Source organism: Tauraco erythrolophus, chromosome 8 (genome assembly GCF_009769465.1).
Source record: "Tauraco erythrolophus isolate bTauEry1 chromosome 8, bTauEry1.pri, whole genome shotgun sequence".
Lineage (NCBI taxonomy): Eukaryota > Metazoa > Chordata > Aves > Musophagiformes > Musophagidae > Tauraco > Tauraco erythrolophus.
The window spans coordinates 12,981,722-13,005,755 of NC_141472.1; the positions used below are offsets into that span (position 1 = coordinate 12,981,722).

A 24,034-nucleotide genomic window follows, 5' to 3' on the forward strand; every position below is an offset into this window, starting at 1 on the left:
AAGGGATGTTGGAGATACGATTGCCAGTGATGTTGTCCTTCATCTCACCCCAGTCCGGCTCCCTTTGGAAGAGTGTTCCCACCAGACCTCTGCTTCATGTCACAGCCTGTTTTGGTCTGCGTTCCCTGGGCCCCTGCCCGCTCCCCCAGACGGCTTCTCAGGTCTGAGAAGAAAACTGTTTCTGCCGGGTTTTTTCATGAGCAGTCTCAGCCCTGGTCAGCGGCAGCTTGGGGGATCAAACTGCTAAATGTTTCCATTGGTGCCACTGCCTGCAGCCTGACAAAGGTTCGTGGCTCCCTCTCTCCAGGGCAGCACTGTCTCCAGGTTGCAGGTCCTTGCAAGACTTGTCTTCAAGTCCAGGACCTCAGGGAAGTGAGGCCCAGAGGGAAAAATAACTAAAAAGGCACTGTATAAAGGCAGGACTGTCCACGTGGAGCTGAGCACCATTAGCCTTCATGTTTTTTTGCGGGAGAAAGCGAGTCATTTGAAGGTTTTCTTTCACTCACCGAAGCGAAATGATTTGTAAGTCGGTTGGCACAAGGTGCGCCTGCAAGGGAGTCTTGCTTGGGGTGCAATTATTTAGACTGTTTTCCAAAGGAAGCGCTGCAGGAGCTCTCTGACCCTGGACGGGCAGAACTGGTGAGTGGGCAAAGGTTTGGAAAATGCACAGTAGAGAAACCTTGTGTTGCGTGGGGTTGAGCTGCCCCAGCATTACCGAGCTCTTGGAGCTGGTGCAATGTGAGAGGAAGCCTGTCGTTAGTCTTGCGCTTCGGGCAAGCCACGCCGAGCGCGAGGGCCGACTCCTTCAGCAGCCGCCCAACAGCCCTGCGCGTCTGCCCCGCGCACGCGGTCTCTCCGTGGGCGTTTCTTCGGTGTCATTTCAACCAAGCTCGAATTTGCCTTAAAACGTTAGGGGAGGGAAAGCTCTGAAACACCTGGAGGTGGAACTTCGTTTGTTCAGCCAGGATAGGCTTCAGATGTTTTGGGCTGGTTTAGTGCTGATTTGGCTTTTGTGAGGTGCATGTTAAGGGAAGACAAGCAGCTCACACTCCCTCCATTTTGTCTCTTAATCTGCACACTCAGAGAATGTGTTTGCATACGCTGTACAAATCTTGTGGACTTGGTGGGCTAATCAGACTCATTATGGTTTTTAATCTGCTCCCAGATTTCCTGAATTCTGGTATGCAGCAACAGATTTGTAGATGTTTGCCACAGAAACTGGCAATGACATCTAACAATTTCCAGGGCCGTGGTTGGAAGTCTCAGTTCTCCTGGCTGCAGGAATAGCAATCCTATGGTTAGCGGTGTGCGTCCCTGGCAGAATTAATCCTTGAGAAGTACAAGGGCTTTTCTGTATGACTGTGATTAAGATTAACGAGGAGCTGTGCGTTTGAGTCTGTATTGGCTGTGCTGAACAGGTATCCTCTGCATCTGTCAGGCTGCCTCCAAGGTACAAAATCATCTATTCAAGGAGAGTGACAAGTGATTGCCTTTTGTCACAATATTGCCAGCGACGCAGACCGCAAGCAGGAGCACTGGAGGAGTATTTGTGCAGGGACCAGGCGCATGCCTGGGTGGGACCCCAGCACTGGAAAGGAGAGTTACAGACAAGGTGGAAGCACAACCGCAACATTGCATGTGACCCTCTTATTCTGGAAGATGTTCTCCAGGATGGGATCATAACGGAGAAGGGGGGGAAACATCAGAAGGACGTGGAGCTGTTGAAGTGGGTCTAGAGGAGGCCACGAAGATGATCCAAGGGCTGGAGCACCTCTCCTATGAAGATAGGCTGAGAGTTGGGGTTGTTCAGCCTGGAGAAGAGAAGGCTCTGGGGAGATCTTCCAGTACCTAAAGGGGACCTACAAGAAAGCTGGAGAGGGACTTTCTACAAGAGTATGTAGTGATAGGACAAGGGGCAATGGCTTGAAACTGAAAGAGGAGATTTAGATTAGATATAAGGAAGAAATTTTTCACTCCAAGGGTGGTGAGGCAGTGGAACAGGTTGCCCAGAGAAGTTGTGGATGCCCCATCCCTGGAAGTGTTCAAGGCCAGGTTGGATGAGACTTTGGGCAACCTGGTGTAGTGGAAGGTGTCCCTGCCCATGGCAGGGGGGTTGGAACTAGATGATCTTTAAGGTCCCTTCTAACCCAAACCATCCTATGAAACACAGGAAGAGGTTGTAGGAATAACCAGCTGCCAGACTTAAAATGCTCACTGGGTATTTTGTAGGCGAAATCAAACATGCACTGGGTAATGTAGTTATCTGTATTTTTAGGAATGGAATTCCATGAAGAGCTTCATAACCTCGGGACAAAGGAAGGTTTGAAAGGAAGAAAATTGAGCAAAGCCATTGAGAGTTTTGCATGGAATATCACAGTGCTGAAGGTAAGCACAGAAAACACCACCTTGTGTCTCCTATTAACTCCATAAACAAACTTCTGGTCTTTTAACTCATCTATTTTTACTATCTTACCAATACTGAAGCAACATTTTGTTTTAATGGAATGTACAAATTACCTCGATTATTGAGATTTATCAAATATATCTAATTACACCTCTGGTTTGGAAGCTGCCCAAGGGATTTTATCTAAGCCTGAACAAAAGAGGAAAGATAGCTTCTGGTTTATATGCCCAGGCACCCGGTTTTAGTTGTCTGTTCTGCCCCACACATCCTGTCCGGGTTCACCGTGTCTCAGACCCTTGTTTCATAAAATGAGGACTAGAGCATCTCTTTGGGAAGGGGCGGGGCTGGGGGGAGTGTCATGAAAAAACATGAGGAATATTGTCGATCCTGCAGAAATGTCAGGGTTATGTTTCAAAAGTGGAGCATTATCCAAACAGCTGAAAAAGGGAGGGCTGAAAATCCCTCCATTCTGGCTACACAGCGAGCACATTACTCACCAGGCTTTAGCTACTGGTTTGGCACCCACCAGCCGCAAACTGCCACACTAGCTGGGTGTCTGAGCCTGAGTGAACCTACCCAGGGACAGCCAAAGAGGAGAAGATCTGGTGCAACCATAGCAAAGGGCAAGGAGAGGACCTGAGCCAAGCTCTCAGGTTGTTAGCATTCAGGTTGAGTCGTCCTTCACAGACTCATCTCCCACCTTGCACTGATAGATCACACTTCAGTTTCCCCTCACTCTTCCCCTGCTGCTCCCTCCCTCCAGCTCCCATTAAGCAGATTGCCCTGTCTGACAGCGTCTCCCTGTGAGCCCCCCAGTGCCTTTCCCTTCATGGGCATCCCAGGGTGAGCCAGGGGGTTTTGACTGGGAATTTTTACAAAGTTCCTCATCAAAAATATACATCTAAATGTAACATGCCACAGAGGAGTGGGAGATGCGTGCTTCAGCGTTGTGGAGATGGTGAGAACCCTAACATGTCCTGAGCAGGAGAGGGAAAAGGGAGTTGAGAACAAAGAGGCTTGAGGGACAAAAATGGGTGGGAGAGGCCGTTGGTGGTAGAGAAGGGTTGGAGAAGACCTGGGGGGGGACACCTGCGATTCTTTGCAAACCTTGATTCACCGTGAGAGAGAAGGAAAGTGAGTAACGGACTCAGCGTAGGCTCAGTTAATAGTACCTCTGATGAAGAGAAAGGGCAACCAATTCAAACATGATGGAAGGGACTGACCTTTTCCACACAGCATAATTGAGGCAAGTAGGTAAAGAGGACAAAAAAACCCCCACCCCTAGGCAGTTCTGAACATTAACCTGAATACCTTCAGCTGTGTTAGGTGAAATAAACGCCCCATGCTCAGAGTCACTCTAAACACGATCAGGATTACTCTAAACTTTTCTGGTTTTAGATGTTTGTCAGATGAGAAGTTCACACCTCTGGTGACCTATGATTAATGAAGGTACAAGTAGGATATCAAAGAAACGTTTTCCATGGAAAATAATTACTGCCTAACACTTACTGTCAACATATTGAAGAGCATTTCAAACATCTAGTCAAGGTCAAGGAATAATCGACGTGTTTCATTTCTAAGCCACAACTTCTTTCTTATGTCAGGGTGGTCACTACAAATCTATTTCACTAGATGTTGGTGTAGTGACGTAAGAAAAGGAAAAAAAACAGCCTGTGACATCTCGCAAATGTATCAGCTGCTTTACAGTAGATGAGGTGAGCGCGTGGCACAACACCGATGGGTGAAAGCCTCCTTGTGTGCTCGGCGTCGTTGGAGGCGATTACGTCACGCGGAGGTCGTCAGTTTGTGTGAGGTGCCTGTGAGCAATAGCAGGAGGTATTATGTTGTGCTTGAGCCTGCCAGGTGATTAATAGGCTTTTCCTACACTAGTGAAGCAAAGGCATATTTAATTGATGTATTTTTTTAGAAAGACTCATTGCGATGGGTAAGCTTTGAATACGAAGAGGGGATGCGGTAAGAAGTTGCTACGGGCAAAATCATTAAATAAAGTGCACGACTAAAGTATATTTTAAAAAAATCATAACTGTGAGCATTCTTCATGTTTAAAAATGCCCTGGGGTACTTTTAAGAGGTACCTAATGAGAATAAATCAAAATAACATGTCATTTTCTTCCTCAGTTTATATAAACTTAATTACATATTAGTAATACGCAGTGGAAGGACAAACTGTTTGCCAGAACATGAAAAGGTTAGTAAGAACAGGGACAGTATAACTTGGTGACAGTGAACTTTGACATATATGCATATTTTTAAAATGTCACATTTTCCTGTTGCTGGCGTGTCACGTAAAATTCTGGTAATTATGGTAATAATGAGAGGCACAACGTAAATGCACTAAGCAGAAGAATCGTGTTCTCACAGTGACTTTATGGGAATGGTTATGATCCCAAATTTAGCCTAGCCTTCATTTTTATTTCCATGCACCACTGTCTCAGTGCCTCTGTTTTCATTTCTGTATTTAACTAAAAACTGGGAATTTTGTGTTTACCGCCTCACGGGACCATGGTGCTAGGAACTGTTCGTTTCATCCTGACGAGCATGCAAAGCTGCGTGGCTTGGCTGACCCTCTCTTTTGCCACGAAAGATCACCATTAATTTTCATGAGCTATTTGCCTGTTTTTCAGATAGACAGCCATCCATTTCACTGAGAGAAGGGTTTCACACGGGTGTGTGGGCTCGTGCTTGTTTCTCCCCAGACACTGATGTTCCTTCCACCTTCCTCTGGCCAGGTCACCTCCTCTCTAGCACGTGTGACCGATTTTGCGGGCAGGGCTGAGCTCCTCCTGCCTGCGCTCTGGGAGAGGGGAGTGCCAGGACGTGTGTGGCAGAAGCTGAGAAGCCTCGTTAGGGCTGTTCTGGCTTTGAGCTAACAAGTCCTCCTGAGAGCTGGGACGTAACCACTCGCACTCGGTGCCACCGTAGAACACGGGATGGCTTCCAGGCCAGGTACGCTCATGCCCGTATGGGTGGTGTGCGTTCAGGGCTGACACGGGCCAGCTCCTGGCTCTGTCAGCATGGGGCGATGCTGGCTGCCACCTCTCCAGGGCCCTTCTGCCCGCCCCGTCTGCCTCTCCCACGGGATCTCATCCCAAGCGTTTTCCAGTAGCTGAGGCACTCTCAACATCTGTCGCATGTGCAAACCACTGATTTAACAACTGCTTTCTGAGTTTTTGAGAACGTTTGGGGGGAAAAAAAATTGTAGCTGGCAAAACTACTCTCCTTGCCAAAGCAAAACTGCCCTGGGCTACCAGGAGGTGTTTACTCAGGCAAAGGAATTGGGATCCGCCGGAGTCCCAAGAGCCTGGCAAGTAAGCCAAGCAAAGTTCAAGTGTGTTGACTATGGGTCAGATTCATTGCTCTCACTTGGACGTGCTTTGTCTGTCTGCAGAGGTATTTTGCTGGGCTATCTGTGCTTTGCTGGATCAGCACATACATAGTATAGGAACAATGGCACCAGATGCTTGCCCGCGTGTTGATGGTAAATATCTAGGTAGGTAGTATACCAACATACTGGCTTACTTATAGACAAAACATGCGAAGAGAAAGATGAAATGGCATTTACTGTTTTGGTCTTCTACTGGAGGAGAAAACATCAAATATTTGAATCTAGTCTCTGCTCTGAAATACATTCATGTTTTTTTAAATCTTTTTTTGCTGTCCATGGTAAGAGTGGACCTCTGTTGCCATAAGTGTGTTCTGTCTTACTAGGACTCCAGCTACGAGCGTGTGCTGTCTTTCTTTGTACCACCAGCCTACAAGACATCAAGTGGTTAAATTTTCAGGTATCATTTCAGCACCCGCCCGTGAGTGTATCTGCTAATTATCCTGCATTTAAATTAATGCTGATTAGGTATACAAAGAGAAAGGTTGCTGAATGCAGAAGGCATATAATTATTAAATTGCTAATGCAGTTCACTCTTTGGGGGAGAAATCCACAATTTAATGATGTAGTCATGATCAATGTTAGCTTTGGTGTAAGTATTTTTGTGCAGAGAAACTGTACACAAGTAACACTTTTGGAGGATGATGTCCACAAATGACCTAGTTTTTCATCAGTCATTTATGACAATCAACCTTCAGTGGCTTGGGAGACCTGCAGCATCCAGACCTCTCACTTAGGGAGCAGAGCCCCAAGTGTGCACTTTTGAGGCTACTTGGAGAGATAAAAAACAGATTTCTGAAGATACACATACGGACTATCTGACTTCACCTAAACTGAGATGAATTTAGCATCGCTAGAAGGTTATTGGTTTTCTTTAGGGAAAAAAGCAGCATATAGGACAGTGGTTGTTATTCTAAAGCACCTTATGCACAATGGTACCAGACAGAGTTGCTGCTGATTTTTGTAAGGACTAGGTCCATTCACAGCCTTGATTTAAGGATTATTATAGTGCACTGTGGGAGTGTTTTTAATGAATACAGTACTCTAAAACTGTTTTGTAAGTAGAGATTTATTTGGATCTTTTCACATCAGTTCTTTTTCCTGCAGTTAGGCAAGACCCATGGCCTTGCTCCTTGGCATGCCACAGAGCGGACAACAGAGCAGCATGGCAGAATCTTAGAGACATTTCATGTAATTAAACACAACGGTAACAATATGTTCTACTGTATGTCATATAATTGCTGCCGGAGCATTCGCACGACAATTTACACTATCTAGATCTTAAGCGAGAGCAGAGTGAATTCACGAGCCCCCTTAAAGCTGCTGCATTCCAGTTACCATGTATTTCTTTCCCTGTAAGTGTCAGTTAGGCTTCCCCCTGATCCCCGAAAAATTCTTCGTATCTAATGCCTTTCCTTTTCCCAGCATATCTCTGGACATAGGCACATGAGTGCTCAGTTTGTGCAAATGCAAAAACAGGTGAAATATAAGCCATAGTGGCTTAGACAAATTCTTGTGATTTGCTGTCATCTTGTGACAGTGATAGTCCAGAAAGACCAGTAGGCAGGGATGGTTTGTGTGACATGGAGCCTTCACACTTGCTTTCAAATGAAGGGCTCGTTGTACTATTCCATGTTGGCTTGTCTCCAGATCTCCCTAGTATATTTTGGATGTGGTTACCCCGAAGGCTTTTTTTCTGGAGAGGTTAAATGCCTCTCCTGCTCGCTGGTCCCTGTGTTGTTTGCATGTCCTTTGCTGATGCAGTGCAGAGGGGTGTTTCTAACTTTTAAACCTCTCCAGACTTTGTGCCCTGACTGCTTTTGAAGGATCTGGTGCCTTGCGCCGAGACCAGCTCAGCGACAGCTAAGATCGGCTGAGCCCATCGGTCGTTGACGGGATGACAGATTTTACAAATGTATGAGGAAATGCAGAGCTGCTTTAATTATTCTCATAGTCACTAGATCAGGTTGGGCTCTTGCACATTAACTGAAGGACAAAACAGAAAAAAATATCACGAAATGGCTGGCTTTCTGAGAGAGTGCTAAAGAGGGGGGTAAAAGGGTCCAGCAAGGTCAGCATCCATTTATTCCTGTAAATACCAACCTGCTTCACTCAATTGAGTTTATTTAAAAGTAAAGAGAAAGGTGAGGAAGGGGTTAGGTTTGGTTTGTTCCTTATGGAGCATGTGAAGAGTCTGGAGGAGCGGCATGGGAGCGCAACCGATTCCTGGCCCTTAACGTGCTCTGAAGGTGGCGGTGGTGAGGGCGGTGGAGGTGTTGGGAGGCAAAGCCTGTGCTCCTGGCCCTCAGGCCACCCCACAGGGCTCCTCTGCATATGGGCAGATGTTTCAAGAGCTTTTTCTGGTATAAGGAGATTTAGAGCTCTTTAAATGATACTGAGTTACAAGATAAGGAGGTGCAAGTGTGTGATTTACAGGTGAAGCTGTTTGATCAGTGTATTTTGTAATCCAACAGAACCAAACGGTGTAATTATTAGGTAGGCAGGTGCTTCTTGTGTGTAGCAGAGTGCTGTTCTCTGCTGGTAAATGTCCTCCGGAGCTCTCCCCATACTGCTTACGGCACTGGCTTTTGCCTTCCTTGCCTAAGCCCAAAGGCAGGACCTGGAGCTCATTAAAAGACAGTTGTTCTCAGTGGATTTTGTCAGTTGCATCTGGTGATGTTCAGCAATGTGTATCAGGGTAAAATGAGTGTAATCCCAGTCTCTCAGCAGTACTAGTTAATCAACTGGAATATCCTGTTCTTCTTTGCCGTCAGCCAAGATGGTTATGGTTGAGGTTATGGTGTTCTCCGTGGTGACATCCAGTGTCCAGGGACCCAGAGTCACTTGGCACTTGGAGAAAGAGCTGATGGCTGGACTCATTGGAGCAGAAATGTGGGTGTCTGCCATTTTCCTCACTTGCCTCTTCCTCCACCAGTGCCAGGGCTGTGCTTCTGCAGGTGCTTCACGACAGGAGGTTTAGGGACAAGACCCTCTTGCGATCGGTGTGCGGCCCAAGTGCAGGACAGACCAAAAATGGAGGGTGACCAAAATTCATCCAGAAAACAAATGCTGTGAGCTGCCTTCCTTTGGGTTAAAACTTTTCTTATTTATTTTTTTTAATGCAATCCCAAGTTTTGCATTTCAGAGGTAAATATTATTCCTTCAGTTCCACTGGGTGAGTTTGTATGTATGCAAACACCCAGGCATGTATGTATCTAGGAGGTGAGGCAGGCCATCAAATACATATGCAGAACAGTAACTTTGGGACAAAAAGAACAGATTAGAGAAGTGAAAGATGGTATGAAAAGCCTCAAGTGATTTCTTGCTTAGCCCATTTTCCTTGTGTTTGTCTAAAACAAGCCAGAGATAGATGGCAAGCAATCTTGTGATGCACCTTTTATTTTGAGTGACGTGACAAGTTGCCAAAAGCCAAGGATCCACTGCCAAGCCACTGGCTGTGCCAGCAGGGCAAGGAGCAGGCGGGTCGCTGTGCCCGACGCCGCTTGTGCCAAGGCCACCTTGACAGTGTGGGCTTTGAGCCCGGTGGAGGGTTGGCACGCTGAGGTGCCATTTGTAGAAAACCAATTTTAGCGTTGCTTCACAAACAGAGGCTTGTCAAGATGTTTAAATAGTGCTAGTCGGCCAAAATAGATGCCTGCCGCTCTCCTTGCGTGGGCTGGCTGCTGGGTGAAGCCTCTGCTTGGTCGCTGCCCTGCCTCGGGTACCCTCCTGTGCCTCACTGTCCTCTCCGTCTTTCCTGCCCCTTCTCCCCAGCCTCAAGTCCCCCTTCCCTCTGTGTCACCCAAGTTGTATGTACATCTACATTGTGCTAAAGCGGTGGGGGAACCACCACGCTCTTTGTCTTACTTATGCATCCAATCCTCCCCATCCTTGATCTGGACTAAGATCTAAGATCTCATGTCTCTAAAGCTGTCTCTGCCTGCAGTCCGGTTCGCGTGAGTTTATCGCTCTGTGTTCGTGCCGACCTCACCTCGGGGAAGCTGCGTGGGACCTGGCTCTCTGCTGAGCTATTCATCGTCTTTACTGACCTGGTGGGGATTCTCGCAGCTGAGTCCGAAGGCCAGCTTCTCTTGAGAAGTGTGGGTCATCTGGCCCAAAGACTGCACAACTGGAAAAGTAATTAAGAACATTGAGGTAATGATGTGTGAATACAAAGAGAGCTTGTTCTCCAAATGCTGCTCTGAGTGGTAACAAGATTATCACCTCTGAGAAGGTCATTTGAAAAATCGGCGGGTAGGGTGACAAGTTCCTTGAGGGAACTTGTCTTTTGAAGAGAAGGATCTACTCCTGCATGTCCGTGTGCCTGAGCAGACCTGAGCTGGGCAATGGGTGGCACTGAGCAGGGGGGAGAAAAAGATGGCTGAAGGGAATAAGGTTTGTGGACGGTTCCCCACTAAAGGAGGATCGCTTGGGTGTGAAAACTGTGTCAGTGTCACCTCCCGTCCCTCGGAGGAGGAGACAGCAAAGGTGGGAGCTGCAAGTGGCATAGTAACTCCAGCAACTTCTGCCACTGTCCCCTCCCCGGCAGTGGTCATGTTTGCATCTGAGACATGGACACCAACGGCTGCTGTGCCGGTGGTGGGGGTAATTAATGCAACCCAGAAGATGTGGAGGTTGGGAATCTTGTTTGTACAAACTCGACAACATGACCTCATTCAGAGGAATCAAAAGGGCTGCAAGAAAAGTATATGCTTTGGCCAAAATGCATGCCTTTCTGGCTTTGATCTGTCGATGGCTGTGCTCACAAAGACAGACAGAAAATGAGCAGCTGCCTCCATGGGGTGTCCAAGATTGTGTCCTAACCCCGGCCCAGCTGCCAGCCCTGCCACACGCAGCTCAAGCACCGGGCAGTGTGCTGAGGTGCCAGGGGCCTTTCCTCTGTGTCCTTTCCTGGCCCCTGGGGTGGCACTGAACGTGTGCCCCAGGCAGGGCTCCTGCCCCAGTGCCTGGTACCCATGAGGGGCTTGGAGAGACCTTTTCCTTCCCAAGTTGGCAGCATCCCATGGTGCCTTGCCTGGGTGATTATGCAGGACACTGAAGATCTCCATGGTCTTTCCTTTGCTCCCTTACATTCATGGTTGGTGTTGTTTCAGGGTGGCTGGTTAAGCAGAGCGATATTTCTCATGTGCCACACATGTATTTCTCATGAGACACACAAAATGAATGTTTTTTTCTTGGACTCGGAGTCTGACTATTGCTTAGAAAACTCCAGTTATCTCTTTATGCAACTTGGAGGATTCCTGATGTGCCTTAAATAATATATGAGAAAAGAGATTCAATTGCATGGTTATTTATTATTGAAAAGACACGTTACATTTTTAAATAATTTCAGTTGTATTTTAATCTCCATCGTTTAGCAAACTCGCTTTACAACCCAGAATCTGCTTTCACTGCGCTCATCTCATCCCTCCCCAGGCGGCACTGCTAGCCAGCCCGGCCGGAGATGACACTGATGGTGCCTGCCAGGGTGTTTTGTCTTCCTCGTGTTTTAGACTGTCAAACGCCATTGTGAATCAGCGTCCCATGTCCTGGTAGAGATCTGGCGGAGCTGTGGTGGCTTCAGGGCTAACAAAACGCAGGTAGAGAAAACTCCCTTTGTTTTCCTCCAAAGGTAGAGCTGGTGTGTGTCAGCTCAGCACCTTGCCTGAGTCAGGGCAACCCACTGCCTCTGGGAGGGTTTTTACCTAAAGCAGCCGTGTCCCTACACTGTTAAATTCCTTGATTTGTTTAAACGTGGGTCTTCATGCCACCAGGGAGCTTCTCCTTTTGGCAGCCTGTGTCGTACGAGGGAGTGTGCCCCTGCACAAAGGGCTCCAGTTCCTAGGGTCCGTGGCAGGACGGAGCAGAAGGGAATTGCAGTCTGGGGCCTCCCCCTGTGGTCACCTCTTCTGAATTTGTGTGGGCCTGTTGAGTATCGGGGAGACCGGTGTCCTGGTGTGTATGTGGTGGGAGCGTTAAGAGAGGGTCGCCTGTCCATTGCTCTTTCTCCAGCTTTTGCTTATTGTTAAATCTGAGTTGTGCCGTTCCCCGGGAGCTGTAAACTGGTGCTAGCCTGAAATGGTTATGCTTGAATGTAAGGTTTGCTGTGTGCCAAGAGGTTTAACATCTTCTAAAAATTACCTTTGTGCTATATTTTGAGCTCATTACAGCTCCTGTCAGCAGATCACATACAGCTTCCCGGTGCCTGTCAATGATGGGAAGTTGACTGCCCCTTTCGTTATCTGAAATACGTGCCAGCACGTACAAAACTCTGAGGGGGCGAAGGGTGTCTAATTGAAGCTAATTCCTGGGGGAGCTGAGGAGCTGGTGAAAGCTGCCAGTTGCTCCATCGAAACTCCCTCCTCTCTCATTGCCGAGATGGCAGGTGGGTTTTCCCTGGCACTGTCACTGGCCTCGCTCAAATCCGGTAACATGCTTTATAACCGAGTGATATCCACCCCTTGCGCTTTGCTGAAGCCCAGGGCTGGCATGTCTCCATAGGAATGCCATGTCCTCCCTGGCTCCCTCCCAAACATAGACAGGAATCCTTTCTCCGTATGTTGGGATGTGCGTAATGCCATTGCCAGCCAGGGCCTTTGGCTCCTCGTGCTCCTGGCTGAGTGTGGGAGTCAGGGCAGCCGAATCCCACGGGCGGTGGTTTGCTGGCGTGACCTTCCCTGTGTCGTTGTGCCGGTCCCGCTGCCATTACTGCCTCCTGACACTGAAAAGAGCAAACGCCCATCCACACCGCTAACATATTCCGAGGGCTGTGGTTAAAGAAATTAAATGCGATTGAACTCAATGGCGGTATTGATTCGTTTTTGTAGTCTGGAGCCAGCAGCAGGAGAGGGCTGCGGAGTAAAGGCTTCACTGTTAACATGTATGATTATTGGCAAGATGGATCCATAGGGAGGGCTTGGACAGGTAGTTGAAAGCCACAAACTGCATTAAGTAGAAGTTGTAGGTATTCAGTGAGAAGAGGCATTTGCTTTGCGGTTATTCTTCCCCAGCAATCCTGGTAGATCCCATAAGCCCTAAATGTGGCAGGTGTTCCCAGAAACGTGTATAGAGGCCCAAGTGCTTGTGGGTAGAAGTAAGCTCTTCTGTAGGAACAATGGACTGGGAAAGTGTGATCCTATATGTTGTATCCTTGACAGCTACAGTCGTCTTTTACCTGGGTCGGTTGAAATCAAGTGCAAGGTGACCTGTCTTGTGGGACCCTTTCTATGGAGTGACGGTAGTTGCAGTTAAGGAGCCCAGGCTCCTGCTCCGTTGTTCCAGTGACCTGATGTTTTGCTGGGGGGTTGCTTCACACAGGTGTTTTGTTAGCTGCAAAACATAGCTTTTCCTGCAGCTGATCCTTTTACTCAGAAAAAGTCTGCCCTTTCTCCCTTGTTATTCTTCCCCTTGGTTTGTTTTCCTGGGACTCTCTGGACTTTCCTGGTGTTACTACCTGATGCTGCTATTTGTGGGGAAATGGAGGGTTTTGTGACCAAAGGAGGACTAAGAAATAAGTGCCTGGGCATACAGCTGTAACTTCCATTTCATGGCTGTGTATCAAAAATAAATAATGCCTCAAATTCTTCAACAGTGTGAGGTTCTCTTAGTATTGATTGTGCGCTTCTGGGCCTCCAGCCAACCCTCTGATTTCAAACTTAGCACCAGAAAAAAGGTGGGCTCCTAGCACGAAGGGGTTGACAGTGAGAGCTTGTACGTTTGTGGCGTTGCTTGCAAAGTGTCTGCTAAATGTAGTGCCGGAGAGACACACAAGCAGCTGAACTGCTCAGCACATGGCTAACATCAAATCAGTGGCATTATTTCTGAACGCAAATTCCTGCTGCAACACAGTTACAGACAGTCGATGTTTACAGTGATTGCTTTTGACAGCCTGATGTAAGGTAATTTAATTTAAACACCCAGATGAGAGAGAAGCAAGAGGCATTTTTGAAAAAAAAGAAAATAAAAGCCTGCTATTTTTATATGTAAAATGCCTACTTGAAGGGATAGATCAGTAGCCATACCGTGCAAGTGATTCGCCAGAGCCCATGGATTTCGGGGGAGAGCTCTGTCTGAAGATCAATAGGGAATGCTACAGCGCGAGTGCTTCTGCCGCTTCAGTATTCAAGCAAACGCTTGACGTTAATCCCTTCCCCAGCTTTGATCTAGGGCCAGTGGGGCTCGGGAGGGCACTTGACTGTGTTTCTGAGAGCAAGCTGGCCACGTATATCCTTCACCTTTATTTCATCAGGCAAATCCTGTAAGAGAATTACAGATACAGACCCTCTTTCCCAAGTTGCCATGGCTGCACGAGGCAGCGATATACCCGCGCTGGCATGGCCAGCGGCCAGAACCAGTTGTTTTCTCTAAGTATTTGCTTCTTTGCTTAATTGCATGACTGTTTTTGAGGTTCTCTTTGTATGATGGAGGTGTTTTGTTTGTTTCCACCTGCCAGGCTGCCCTCAAGGTCTGTGTCTGGCTGTGTTCGGGATGCACGATTTGGGAATATAAAGTGGTGGGCTGGCAGTTCTGTAATAAACCAGGGAGCCTTGCCCAGTGTGGTACTAAACAGGCTGTCTCTTGGTATTTAGATTTTAAGTGTGCCTTTCCAACAACTGGAAAAGAAGGTGAAAAATGCCATGAGTGTTTTTCAAGGGAGAGCCACAGTGGCAGAGGCAGCCGGTGTTCTCTCTTCCCAGCCACTCACACCACTGCCTTGTGCTGCAGGATTGTGCTTGTCTGTGAAATGAACTGTCCCTAGCCTCCTAGAAAACTAGCCAGGCTGGTCTGTAACACCGCTGTAGATCCCTGTTTAATCATCTTTCCAATGCAGACCTTTGGGGACAGACCCAAACGGCAAATGAAATCAGTTTAAAAGTTTTGGGGTTTGTGTGGGACAGCCTAATAACGAACAACTGGCAGATCAGTCTAGTTTGGGAGTTTAAATATAAGTAGTTAAAATCAGATGGAACTGGCTTTCAGGTAACCTGGGTACTGTTCTTCACGCACCATATTTACTGTTTTAGCAGTACTGGAGTTGCTGGGTGCTTAGGAGCAGCTGGGACCAACTGGGCTCTGTGGGGGGCAGTAATCCAAATTTCTGCCTGCTTTCCCTTAAGCTGCCACTAACCCCTTCTGCTTCTGTACAGGGAGCTCCTGGCCATGTTGCTCTGGAGTTGCCGTGTGATTTTTACCAACCACGTGGAGCAATGCTGGGGTTGTCCTCTCGCCCTTGCAACTGACTGCACTGGAAAAGGGACGGTGCTTGGTAAACGGTGAGTGCAGGGGTGGTTACCCCTCAGCTCCTCACCCAGCAGTCGCCCTCGGACAGGCGCTCTTTGGCAGGAGGCTGCTGGCTGGCATCCGTCGCCTTAGGGCTCTGCATCTTGGCGAGTTGCTTGCCAAGTGTTACTCCCAGGGGTGGTTTCATTTCCGAGGCTCGTGCAAATATCGGGTGCGGATAGGAATTTTTTCCCTTCCTAAGAAGTAAAACGGTTGGGAAACACAGCGCAACCAAAGCTGGTTCTGCGCTCCTGGTGGTTTTTTTCTGGGGAAACGTGCTTGAGTTTCTTTCTGCTCTCTGAACCCGCTCAGGCCCCTGTGTAACGAGGGACAGGCAGGAAAGCCTGGAGCCAGCATGTGTACCACTGGTCCATGAAATAAACAGAGAAAGGAAGAAGTGAGGAGTAATCTGGGTTAGATACAGAAATACTAGGCAGTTGTTAACTATTCCTTCTCCTCCTCTCTGTCTTCTTGCTCGTCCTTGCTGTCCTGGGTGTCCCAGCTGCTGGCTGTGATGCATTGAGCAGATCAGCCCGAAAGCTTCTGACCTCGTTGCTTGTCACAACCTTTGATTCAATTTTAACACTCATCTAAAAACTCATGTTCACCTTGGTTTTATCAGGGAATCTTGTGTCACAGCTGCACATGACAATCTGTTCCACAGTAGCTTCTCTTTCCTGTTCTTGCTTACAGAGATTTAACACTTCATAGAATGATGACTGCCTTTCCCTGGATGGATGTTTTCTTTTTCCTACATCTTGAATCTGTTCTCTGTGTGATGTAATTGATTCTCAGTTCTGTTCCCTTCTTGCAAATTTGCAAATTTTTGCTAGACTCTGCTTTGGGCAAGAGAGAGAAGATCTCCGCTGTTAGTGACACACTGATGCACCAAAATGAGAGGCTCAGTTTGACGTCTGAAATTGCTAGCAAATACTGAGAAACGTGGTGAGTCAGGCCCTGGCGAGGACTCGGTCGGGTCACCCGATTTACTCAGTGGCAAAGCCGTTGCTAGGTTCAGCCAGGTAGAAGCAAGCTCTTGCGTTTCATTCAGAATCGGGCATGTGGGTAGGTACCCCTGCAACCCACACCTCACACCTTAAGCGATGTGCGGTGGCACAAGGCGTGCCATTTAAGTGCCATCTTTTATATTTGCAGCCTTTTTATTTTCCTGGCAGGAAGTGAATTTCTCCTATGCAAGAGTTTAAAATAAATTGGCAAGTAACGTTTTTGCTTTTCCAGTGGGGTAGCTCATTTTTGCAATCCTTTATTTCTCATTTTGGGAGAAGTGATTATACCCTTTGTGCGTAATCTTTGTGTACAATAATTTTTCATGCCAACATCTGCACTATGATCTCTATCACAGAGAATAAAGCAAAGCTCTTGACAAACTGTATGCAGTAATAATGAAAAGGGTGGGGTTTTAGAGTCTGCATTGATACAGAAATACTGTGTGTTTTCAGAGTGCTGCCTTATGAAACGTGGATGTATCATAGTCAAATTCATACCAATTGTTCCCACACTTAACTTTGAAGGAGGCATGGAAAAATAGCTGCTTTTTGTAAGAAGTTTAACACAGCAGTCTAATCTTTTCATTAATGATTTCCTTGGGATTACATTTTCAAAGCCATGTGCGATCATTTAATCGTGTGCCTCCTTATTAATATTAAACACAATTAAAGTCCCACTATGATGCTTTGAAAACACACCCCTTGCAGTAAAAGCCACCTCCACGCAGCATATCCCCCTGTCACAGCAGCTCTCCGGCGTTTCTGCTTCCCAAGTCCCTTGGCACAGACTGTCGGAGCCGTCACCTTACCCGCCTTACCTCTGACACGTGGAGCGACGCAGCGCTTGTGCTTGTTTTATTTGGCTGTGTCCAACTTTTTCAGCCAACCGCTGGTGGCCTCTGGAGATCTTTCTTTGTCGTTAAATAACAGAAGAGCTTGTTTCTTTGAGAAAAAGTTAAAAAATAGCAGTAATATCCTGCGTGTGATGTCGCATGGGCAGACCTCTGTTATTTATTGTTTACTGGGCCCTGAGTTGCAGAGAGGAAGGCTCCCATAGCGTGCTGTCAGAGAACGTGTCTGCCAGGAAATAAGCAGCCGTCCGCTGTAGCGAGCAGCAGATTACAAAATGGCCTTCGCAGCTGCTGTTTCGGCCTCCTAAAGAAGACAGCTGGCCTCAAACATTGGGAAGGCCCTGTCGCTCAATACGGGATTGTCTGCTTCACTGGCAGTAAAGCCAGGCGTTTGTGTGGGACAACCCCCCGGTTGTGGAGTGGAACACAAAACGGCACCGCTTACCTAACCCACCTCCTCCTCTCGCTTCCCCAAGCTCAGAGTCTGGGTTGTTGTTGGATATGATCAGCTGTCGTCTTGACTCATAAAAACTTAGGAGTTTGATTTGGCAGAAAAATTAAATAGCAAAAAACAACATACAGAATTCGCCCCATCTGTGGCCATTGCCAGCGTCTGTCCAGAACCACTGAGGCTTCTTAACACCTTTTGTGGGTTGTCACTGAAACTGAGCAATATTTGAAGCTGTGTCAGATTATCCTTGTTTTCTGAGCAGTATTAGCCTGTCAAGGTAAAGGCTTACAACCTTACCTTTGCTTGATGAGCTGCGTTATTTGTACTGTAACGTTAATGTGTGCTGAGGCTCGGCACTTAGTTGTGGTTGGGTGTATGCAACCTGACACTTCATGTTCCCTACCTCTAAATAAAACCGGGCCCCTTGATCAGTTTTTCAAGTAGAACACTCAATCGATCTCTTCTGGCTTAATTTAGTGTCCTGCCAAATGCTGAGTGCAACCTTTCTCACAAGTATTTATTTTCAGGAAGGCTGACGGTTTCGATAGCAGGAGGGAGATGGATGGGTGGACACCGAAGTGGAGTGTCGTGATCTCTCTTTGTCTGGAAGAGGGATGCTTGCTTTGCCTGGGCAAAGAGGATTGTTCTGTGCACAGAGGTGATCACAGTGACTGATTTATGAAGGTTGTTTCAATGCAATCGTACTTCTAAAGTTTACTCCAGCTCCTATGCAGTATTTAGTTCGTTAAGGTGTTGACACAACGTTGCAGGCATTTTTCTGAAGTGGATTGTGCTCACAGCCAGTTTTTCAAAGCAAACAGATGGCTTTTCAAACGGAGCATGCCCACAGATTATTTTTTTTTATGGTGTCTCTAGAATTATGACAGCTCTGTCAGAGGGGGCTGGTTTGTCATTAATTTTCTTGACAGATGATTCAAAATCATTTTTGCTCCTTCAGCTTGCTCAAATGAACCAGCTGTTTAAAAATAAAAAATACAAGGAAGCTAAGACATAGATCAGTCAGTCTGCTCATGAATGGAATCGCACTATATTGATAAGTCTAAGTCTATTTCTGTTTTTAGATTACTGTAAAAGAAGAATGTCTTCAAAATATTGGAAGTATGCTCAGGAGGAGTGTTCTTCTTTGTAGATCCCGAAGACATGTTGTGCACTGCCTCAGATGAAACCTGTAATCTGAATTGCCTGGTTGCTTAAATGTGAAGTCGGAATATGCATAAGGGAGAGCGGGTGGCTCAGCATCCTCATATGGGTGTGAAATCCCTCGGCTTCCGGGGACTTCAGATACGAGTCTTGGCAGGGTGGGCTCGGGCTGTCGTCCTCCAAGTGGGGAGTGTCACGTCCCAAGTAGCTTCCCCTAAATGAGCGTCTCAGAGTCCCTAGGCAAAGGTGCAGTTTGCGGGTCACCTGGAGAAAGATTTCCATGCTTTGCCGTCACTCTGAGGAGGAAGAGGACGTGAAGAAGGTGACACAGGCTCGGCCGAAGCTCTTCGTGTCAGCTTACGGAGCTATAGCCATCTTGTGCTGGTGCATGACGGGGTGTGCTGCTCCTCCTCCCCTGTGCACGGCATGGGGCTTGTTCCTGTGGCCCGGGGAGACGCCTGCCGTGCCACAGCAGAGGATGAGCTCTGAGAAGTCTTGCCCCAGATGCCCCAACCAGGTGCTTCAGGGTCCTGGGCCTTCATCATCATCATTTTACCTCTCTGTTGCACTGGCTCTCCCAGGTTGTGGGCTTAGTTGTTCTTGGCGCTGTAGGGATGTCTGTTTTGAGTCGTTTCTAGTGCTGAGAGATTTTTCTGTTCTTGTGCATGAACACATAGTGCCAGGTTTTGACTTAGAGAAGTTAAGGCTGCGAAGCGTCACCGCACTGATTTTGTTTGCATGTTGGTGCAGCCTTTGGTGTTCTCAGTCCTGTGCACGTGATAAGAAAAAGGAGCAGCCCTGCTGCAGCCGCATCTATTTCACCCTTAAACCAGATGGTTTAAAACTGCATTTGTGTAGTGAAGAACCTAGCACCCTTTTTGATAACATTACACGTCATTAATGACACCGCTGTTGGATCTCTCTGCCTGTGCTGTGTTGTGTTGTCCCTGTTGCGACAACACCGGCACAATTCTCGTGCGGTTTCGCAGACAGGGAGGGAGACCGGGGCGCGCTGGGTGCTCGAGGCAGCTCCTGGATTCCTGCCCACCGCCTTTCACCATGAGCTCAACCTCTGTCCTAAGAGCGAGATCACAGCTATGTGAAATATGTGCTGCGTAAATTTGCTCTTGCTTTGTTTTTTCTTCCCATGTCTGCTCGCTGGATCCCAAGCTGTTTGTGTATTCCCATAGCTGTCATGCTGCCGAGATACAAATCTCTGCAAAGGAGCTTCACACCAGATAGCATGGAGCCCTTCACGCTGTCCCAGTGCTTTTTGTTATTCTCGCATGGAATAGGATTCCTGGCGTCTTCGTAGCCCTTTGCATTGTTCAGCAGGGACGAATTCCTGTCACCAGGAGCTGAGGCAATCGCGTCCATCCCTGCCTGATGTGGTTTCCCATGTGGTGTTTACCAGCGCTGCGGGACTTGCAAGCCACCATTGTTCTTCATTGTGAACATTGTTTATGGGGGCTCGGGTGGTGCAAGCCCGGTGCCAGGCACTGGCGAAAGGGAGCTGTGCTCATCAGCAAGGGATAAATCTGTCTTCTCAGCTCTGGGGAAGGGCAGAGCGGAGAGATGCTCCCACGACTGGACGGTCTCATGCTGTGGCTCCTCAAGTACCTCTGGTTTGTTTTGGACACCACAGGGTGGTGGGTGATCGGTCGCCCCTCCCATGGGCCCCAGATCCTGCTGAGGTATCTGTCGTCTCCTCTGAGGCCCCGCAAAGCATCTGTGGCTCACAGGAGGTCAGGTTGGGCTGCAGGGAGGCAAATGTGCCATTGCAGTCAGCAGAGCCGTTCTTCCTGGATATGCGTGTAACCAGCCGCAGCGAGCGGTGTACTTTAAGCTATACTTTGGGTGATGTTAGGTGAAGAGCAGCTCAAGTTCTTAGTGATACTGAATTTTAATAACCAGGTGCGTCTCCTGGCTTTTAATTATTTGTATCCTATTTGACAGAATCCTGTCACTTTGGGGCACTCGAGATATAGATATTGCATAAATATTCATTTTGGCATTTCTAAGCACCAACTCCTTAATATAAATTTCATGTAACGCATTTTTCCTGACGCAGTTACAAATTGGATTGACATCCTGTTAGTCACCTCACCTTTACATGCTCTGAGAAGACCCAGAAGCAGCCTTTGCTCATGAAGCCTCTCGTTCCCGTTGGCCTGCCCAAAGACCCCAAGCACAGTGGTTCAGACGGATTCACTGCAGCGCTACGGGACGCTGTTTCGTGCAGGCGTGCGGCTGGGCTTGCCTCTGCTGAAGGAGGGCTTGAGGCTGGGCTGCGAGGAGGGCTGGGTTCCCAGGGTCTCGGAGCTCACAGGGGACCCCCGGCTGGGGACACGCAGCCATTGCCGTGTGGGACCTGATGCCAGGGTGCAAGGGTGGAGCAGTGGCACGGGGAGGGGGATACTGCGTGCTGTCACTGCCCCATCCCCGGCAGGTCCTCCCCGTTGACTGTGGAAGAGGGGATGCCTTCCTCCATGTGCTCCTTAAGGACAGGCCCAAATTACCTCCCAGGGGTGACCTGGAAGCGGGGGAGGCTGGTGCCTGTGCCACTCACCCTGCCACCTTGCTGGCTGCTGCCTTCCTCCCTGAGCAGAGTGCCAGGCTGCGGAAGGGGCTTCAGTCCCTTCTCCAGGGGCTGGCATTCACAGGGGCAGAGGGGATGTGAGACAGGACCTGGGACCTGTTCTACGGTGCCGAACGGTACGACAGCGACACAAGAGCAGCATTGCTGCTTTCAGTCCTGAGCGATGTGTACGGTCCCTGACTCTCTCCTGTGTGTCTGTCTGTACCTCCTCAGGGCCAAGGGGATCTCCTGAAGAACGCCAAGATCGAAGCCCTGGAGAACATGAAGCAGATCCAGCTGGCGTGCCTGTCATGTGGACTGAGCAAAACTGGAAGTGGGCATGCGGACGCCAAGTCAAAACGGTGCCTGGAGGCAATACAGGAGAAGGATACCGGAGATGAGAACGGGAGGCTGTGAGGGGAGGCAGAACTGTCGCGTTTGTCACAGATTTCAATAACTCTAAACTATTTTTTTAAAGCATTTAAAAATTCACACAGGAATGCCCTCTGCAGGGTGTTGATAGTATTAAAATCCTCACGACGTCAGTATTTTAATGCAGCTAATTTATCGAAGTTAGACTCCGGTAGTGAGATTTGTAACGAAGCCGAGCTGTCTGTATGCAAAGGCGTGCGTGTGCGCGCACGTGCAAATCCTGTAGACGCCCGTTCATGCATTACATTATCCATTTGCTAATTTATTCCTTTGTCATCTTTGAATAGGCCTGTTCATTCTGAAGATCAAAACAAATAGAGAGTACTTGTATCAGCTTTGTGCTTTATTTTACTCTCCAGCTTTTATCATTTAACTTATAGTACGTTACTGTTACGCTGTTTAAACAAACAAACAACGTACAACAAATATCACCCACAGCTGTTTTTGTGCAGGCAGAAACAGTGGTTTGCTGCAGATCTTGAACATAATTTTTAATGAACAATTCAAACTGAGCAAACAAGATATTAAAACGGTCAGAGTTGCTGGATAGATTACGATTAGATTCGAGGTGTCCGTTTCACTGAATTTTAGCAAACCGCTCTCCAGGATACACCCAGATAGCACCTGCTAACGTAAGAACTACCTGGTTTATTTCATTCCAGTAAATCACTGCTACCTTGTCGATCTGCAGAACAGCCACAGCCTTTGCTGACAGGTGTTGACTCACGTAGTAATGAGCATGGGTAGTCAGCCCCACAGTTAGGAGGAGAGCCGTGAGTACCTTCAGTGATGTTGGACTCTGAAGGTGAGCTCCAGGCCGTTCTGAAACACGCCGTGGTGCCAGTGTTGGAAGGAAGGTTTTACAGATTTCACAAACTGTGAGCTTTACTGCAAGAGGTGCGAGGGGTCAGGCCTTGCTCGCCGCCTCTCGCTTAGATGTTGAAGTCAGTTGGCTGAAGCAAGCAGGATCTGGCCTTGCGTTGTGGTTAAGATCATGCTGTGCTAGAAATTTGAAGCAAGGTTGCAGCACTGTGACAGAGGCAGTGTCGAGAAATGGCTTGGGGGAAAATACAGGGTACCAGTGGTTAGAAACACCCTGACAGGTCGTATGTTTAGGGTAGTTCTGAGAATCAGATGCCTCTTTGTTGCCTCTGTAGAAGGAAGATGGAGAATGAAATGAAGCAATGCGTCCTCATCCCTCCCGTGTCCAGCTCATGTATGCTCAGAGCATTCATTTCAATCGTTTAAGTACTGTGCTTGAGTGTAGTATTTGTGTTACCTTTAACAGGACTAAGTGTTTTATGGTTATAAAAAAGACTATATTTATTTAAAGCATTGCTTTTATTTTGAAAAGCTACTTTTTAAATTAATTTGATTAACAAATATGCTAATTTTCTGAACTTAACAAGAAGTAATTGCTGAAAGTTTGACCATTGGAGAATCTGATATAGCTATTGTGTTAAGTTATTTTTGACTTCTTAATAACACTATTATGTTCATGTTGCACATTACTGAGAGAGTAAAGCTATGAAACAACTTTGACCCATGTTTTTAAAGTGATTTAACGCAGAAGGTAAACAGTGAGACTTGGATAAAGGTGGGTTAGAGTGAGTAAGTTGCTTGAGAGAAGGTTCTGCTCTACTAGGAGCTGTATTATTGCCACGGTTATAACTCAAATGCCTTAAATACCATTTCAGTAAAACTCACCATACTTGTTCAGATCCAGCCCTAAATCCTCTGTTTATCTCTCCATTGTGTTATGAGTGAATATTCAGCTTCCACTGAGGTCTGGAGAGGAGCGTCTTTTGTGTTTCAGGCAAGGCATGAAGCCCAGACCAATGGTGTAAGTGTGCATGTTCATGTTTTGCCTGCCTGGGTTACCTTCCAGATTTCATCATGGGTTATGTTTATATGAAAAACAGCACTAGGCCTTCAGTATTTACAGGGAGGGTGGATAGAAACTTTTAACCTAGCACCACCGATCATGACGGATCACCCTTTGGGAAAGCATCTCTCTCAGAAGGGAGAGGGGTTGCTTCAGGAAGGGTGAGTGTCTTCCTTCTTGGTGCCTCGTTTAAACCTAGAAATAGCTTGATTTTCTCAATTCGAAAGGCTATCCTAATGTCTGTACGGGAACTGCTGGCAAAAAACCCTTCTAGTCCTCCTTCCTCCTCTGATGTTATAAACAAATGAGCATAAAATTACACAGAGAAGGGCTTGCCTTCTCTGCTCATGTGGGAAAGGGTACCACATAGCTCTTGCTTTGTCTGTATTTGCAGAACCGGAAGATAGTGGCTGAATGGAAATCCCATAGCACGCACGCACCCACCTTTCACACCATGTTTAGTGTTTGTGTCGCATCCTGTGCCAAGGTCACGCTGCATGACTTTCTGTGCCAGCATGCAGGGAGTAGAAAACCTTGGGCACCCTGGGTTGCCGCAGGCAGTGGGGGCTGCTCCTGGCACTGG

General features: G+C 47.6%; 1 protein-coding gene across 1 annotated transcript in view; it reads left to right on the forward strand.

The window, feature by feature from the left end:
• The window catches only part of PLCL1 (phospholipase C like 1 (inactive)), a 198,522-nt gene extending 176,971 nt beyond the window's left edge, over positions 1–21,551 (forward strand). Inside the window, exons 5-6 of the mRNA XM_086615744.1 lie at positions 2,276–2,385; positions 21,369–21,551. Of these exons, the coding sequence (XP_086471870.1) occupies positions 2,276–2,385; positions 21,369–21,551 (293 nt within the window). The remainder of the gene's footprint in view (positions 1–2,275; positions 2,386–21,368) is intronic.
• The last annotated feature ends 2,483 nt before the right edge of the window (positions 21,552–24,034 follow it).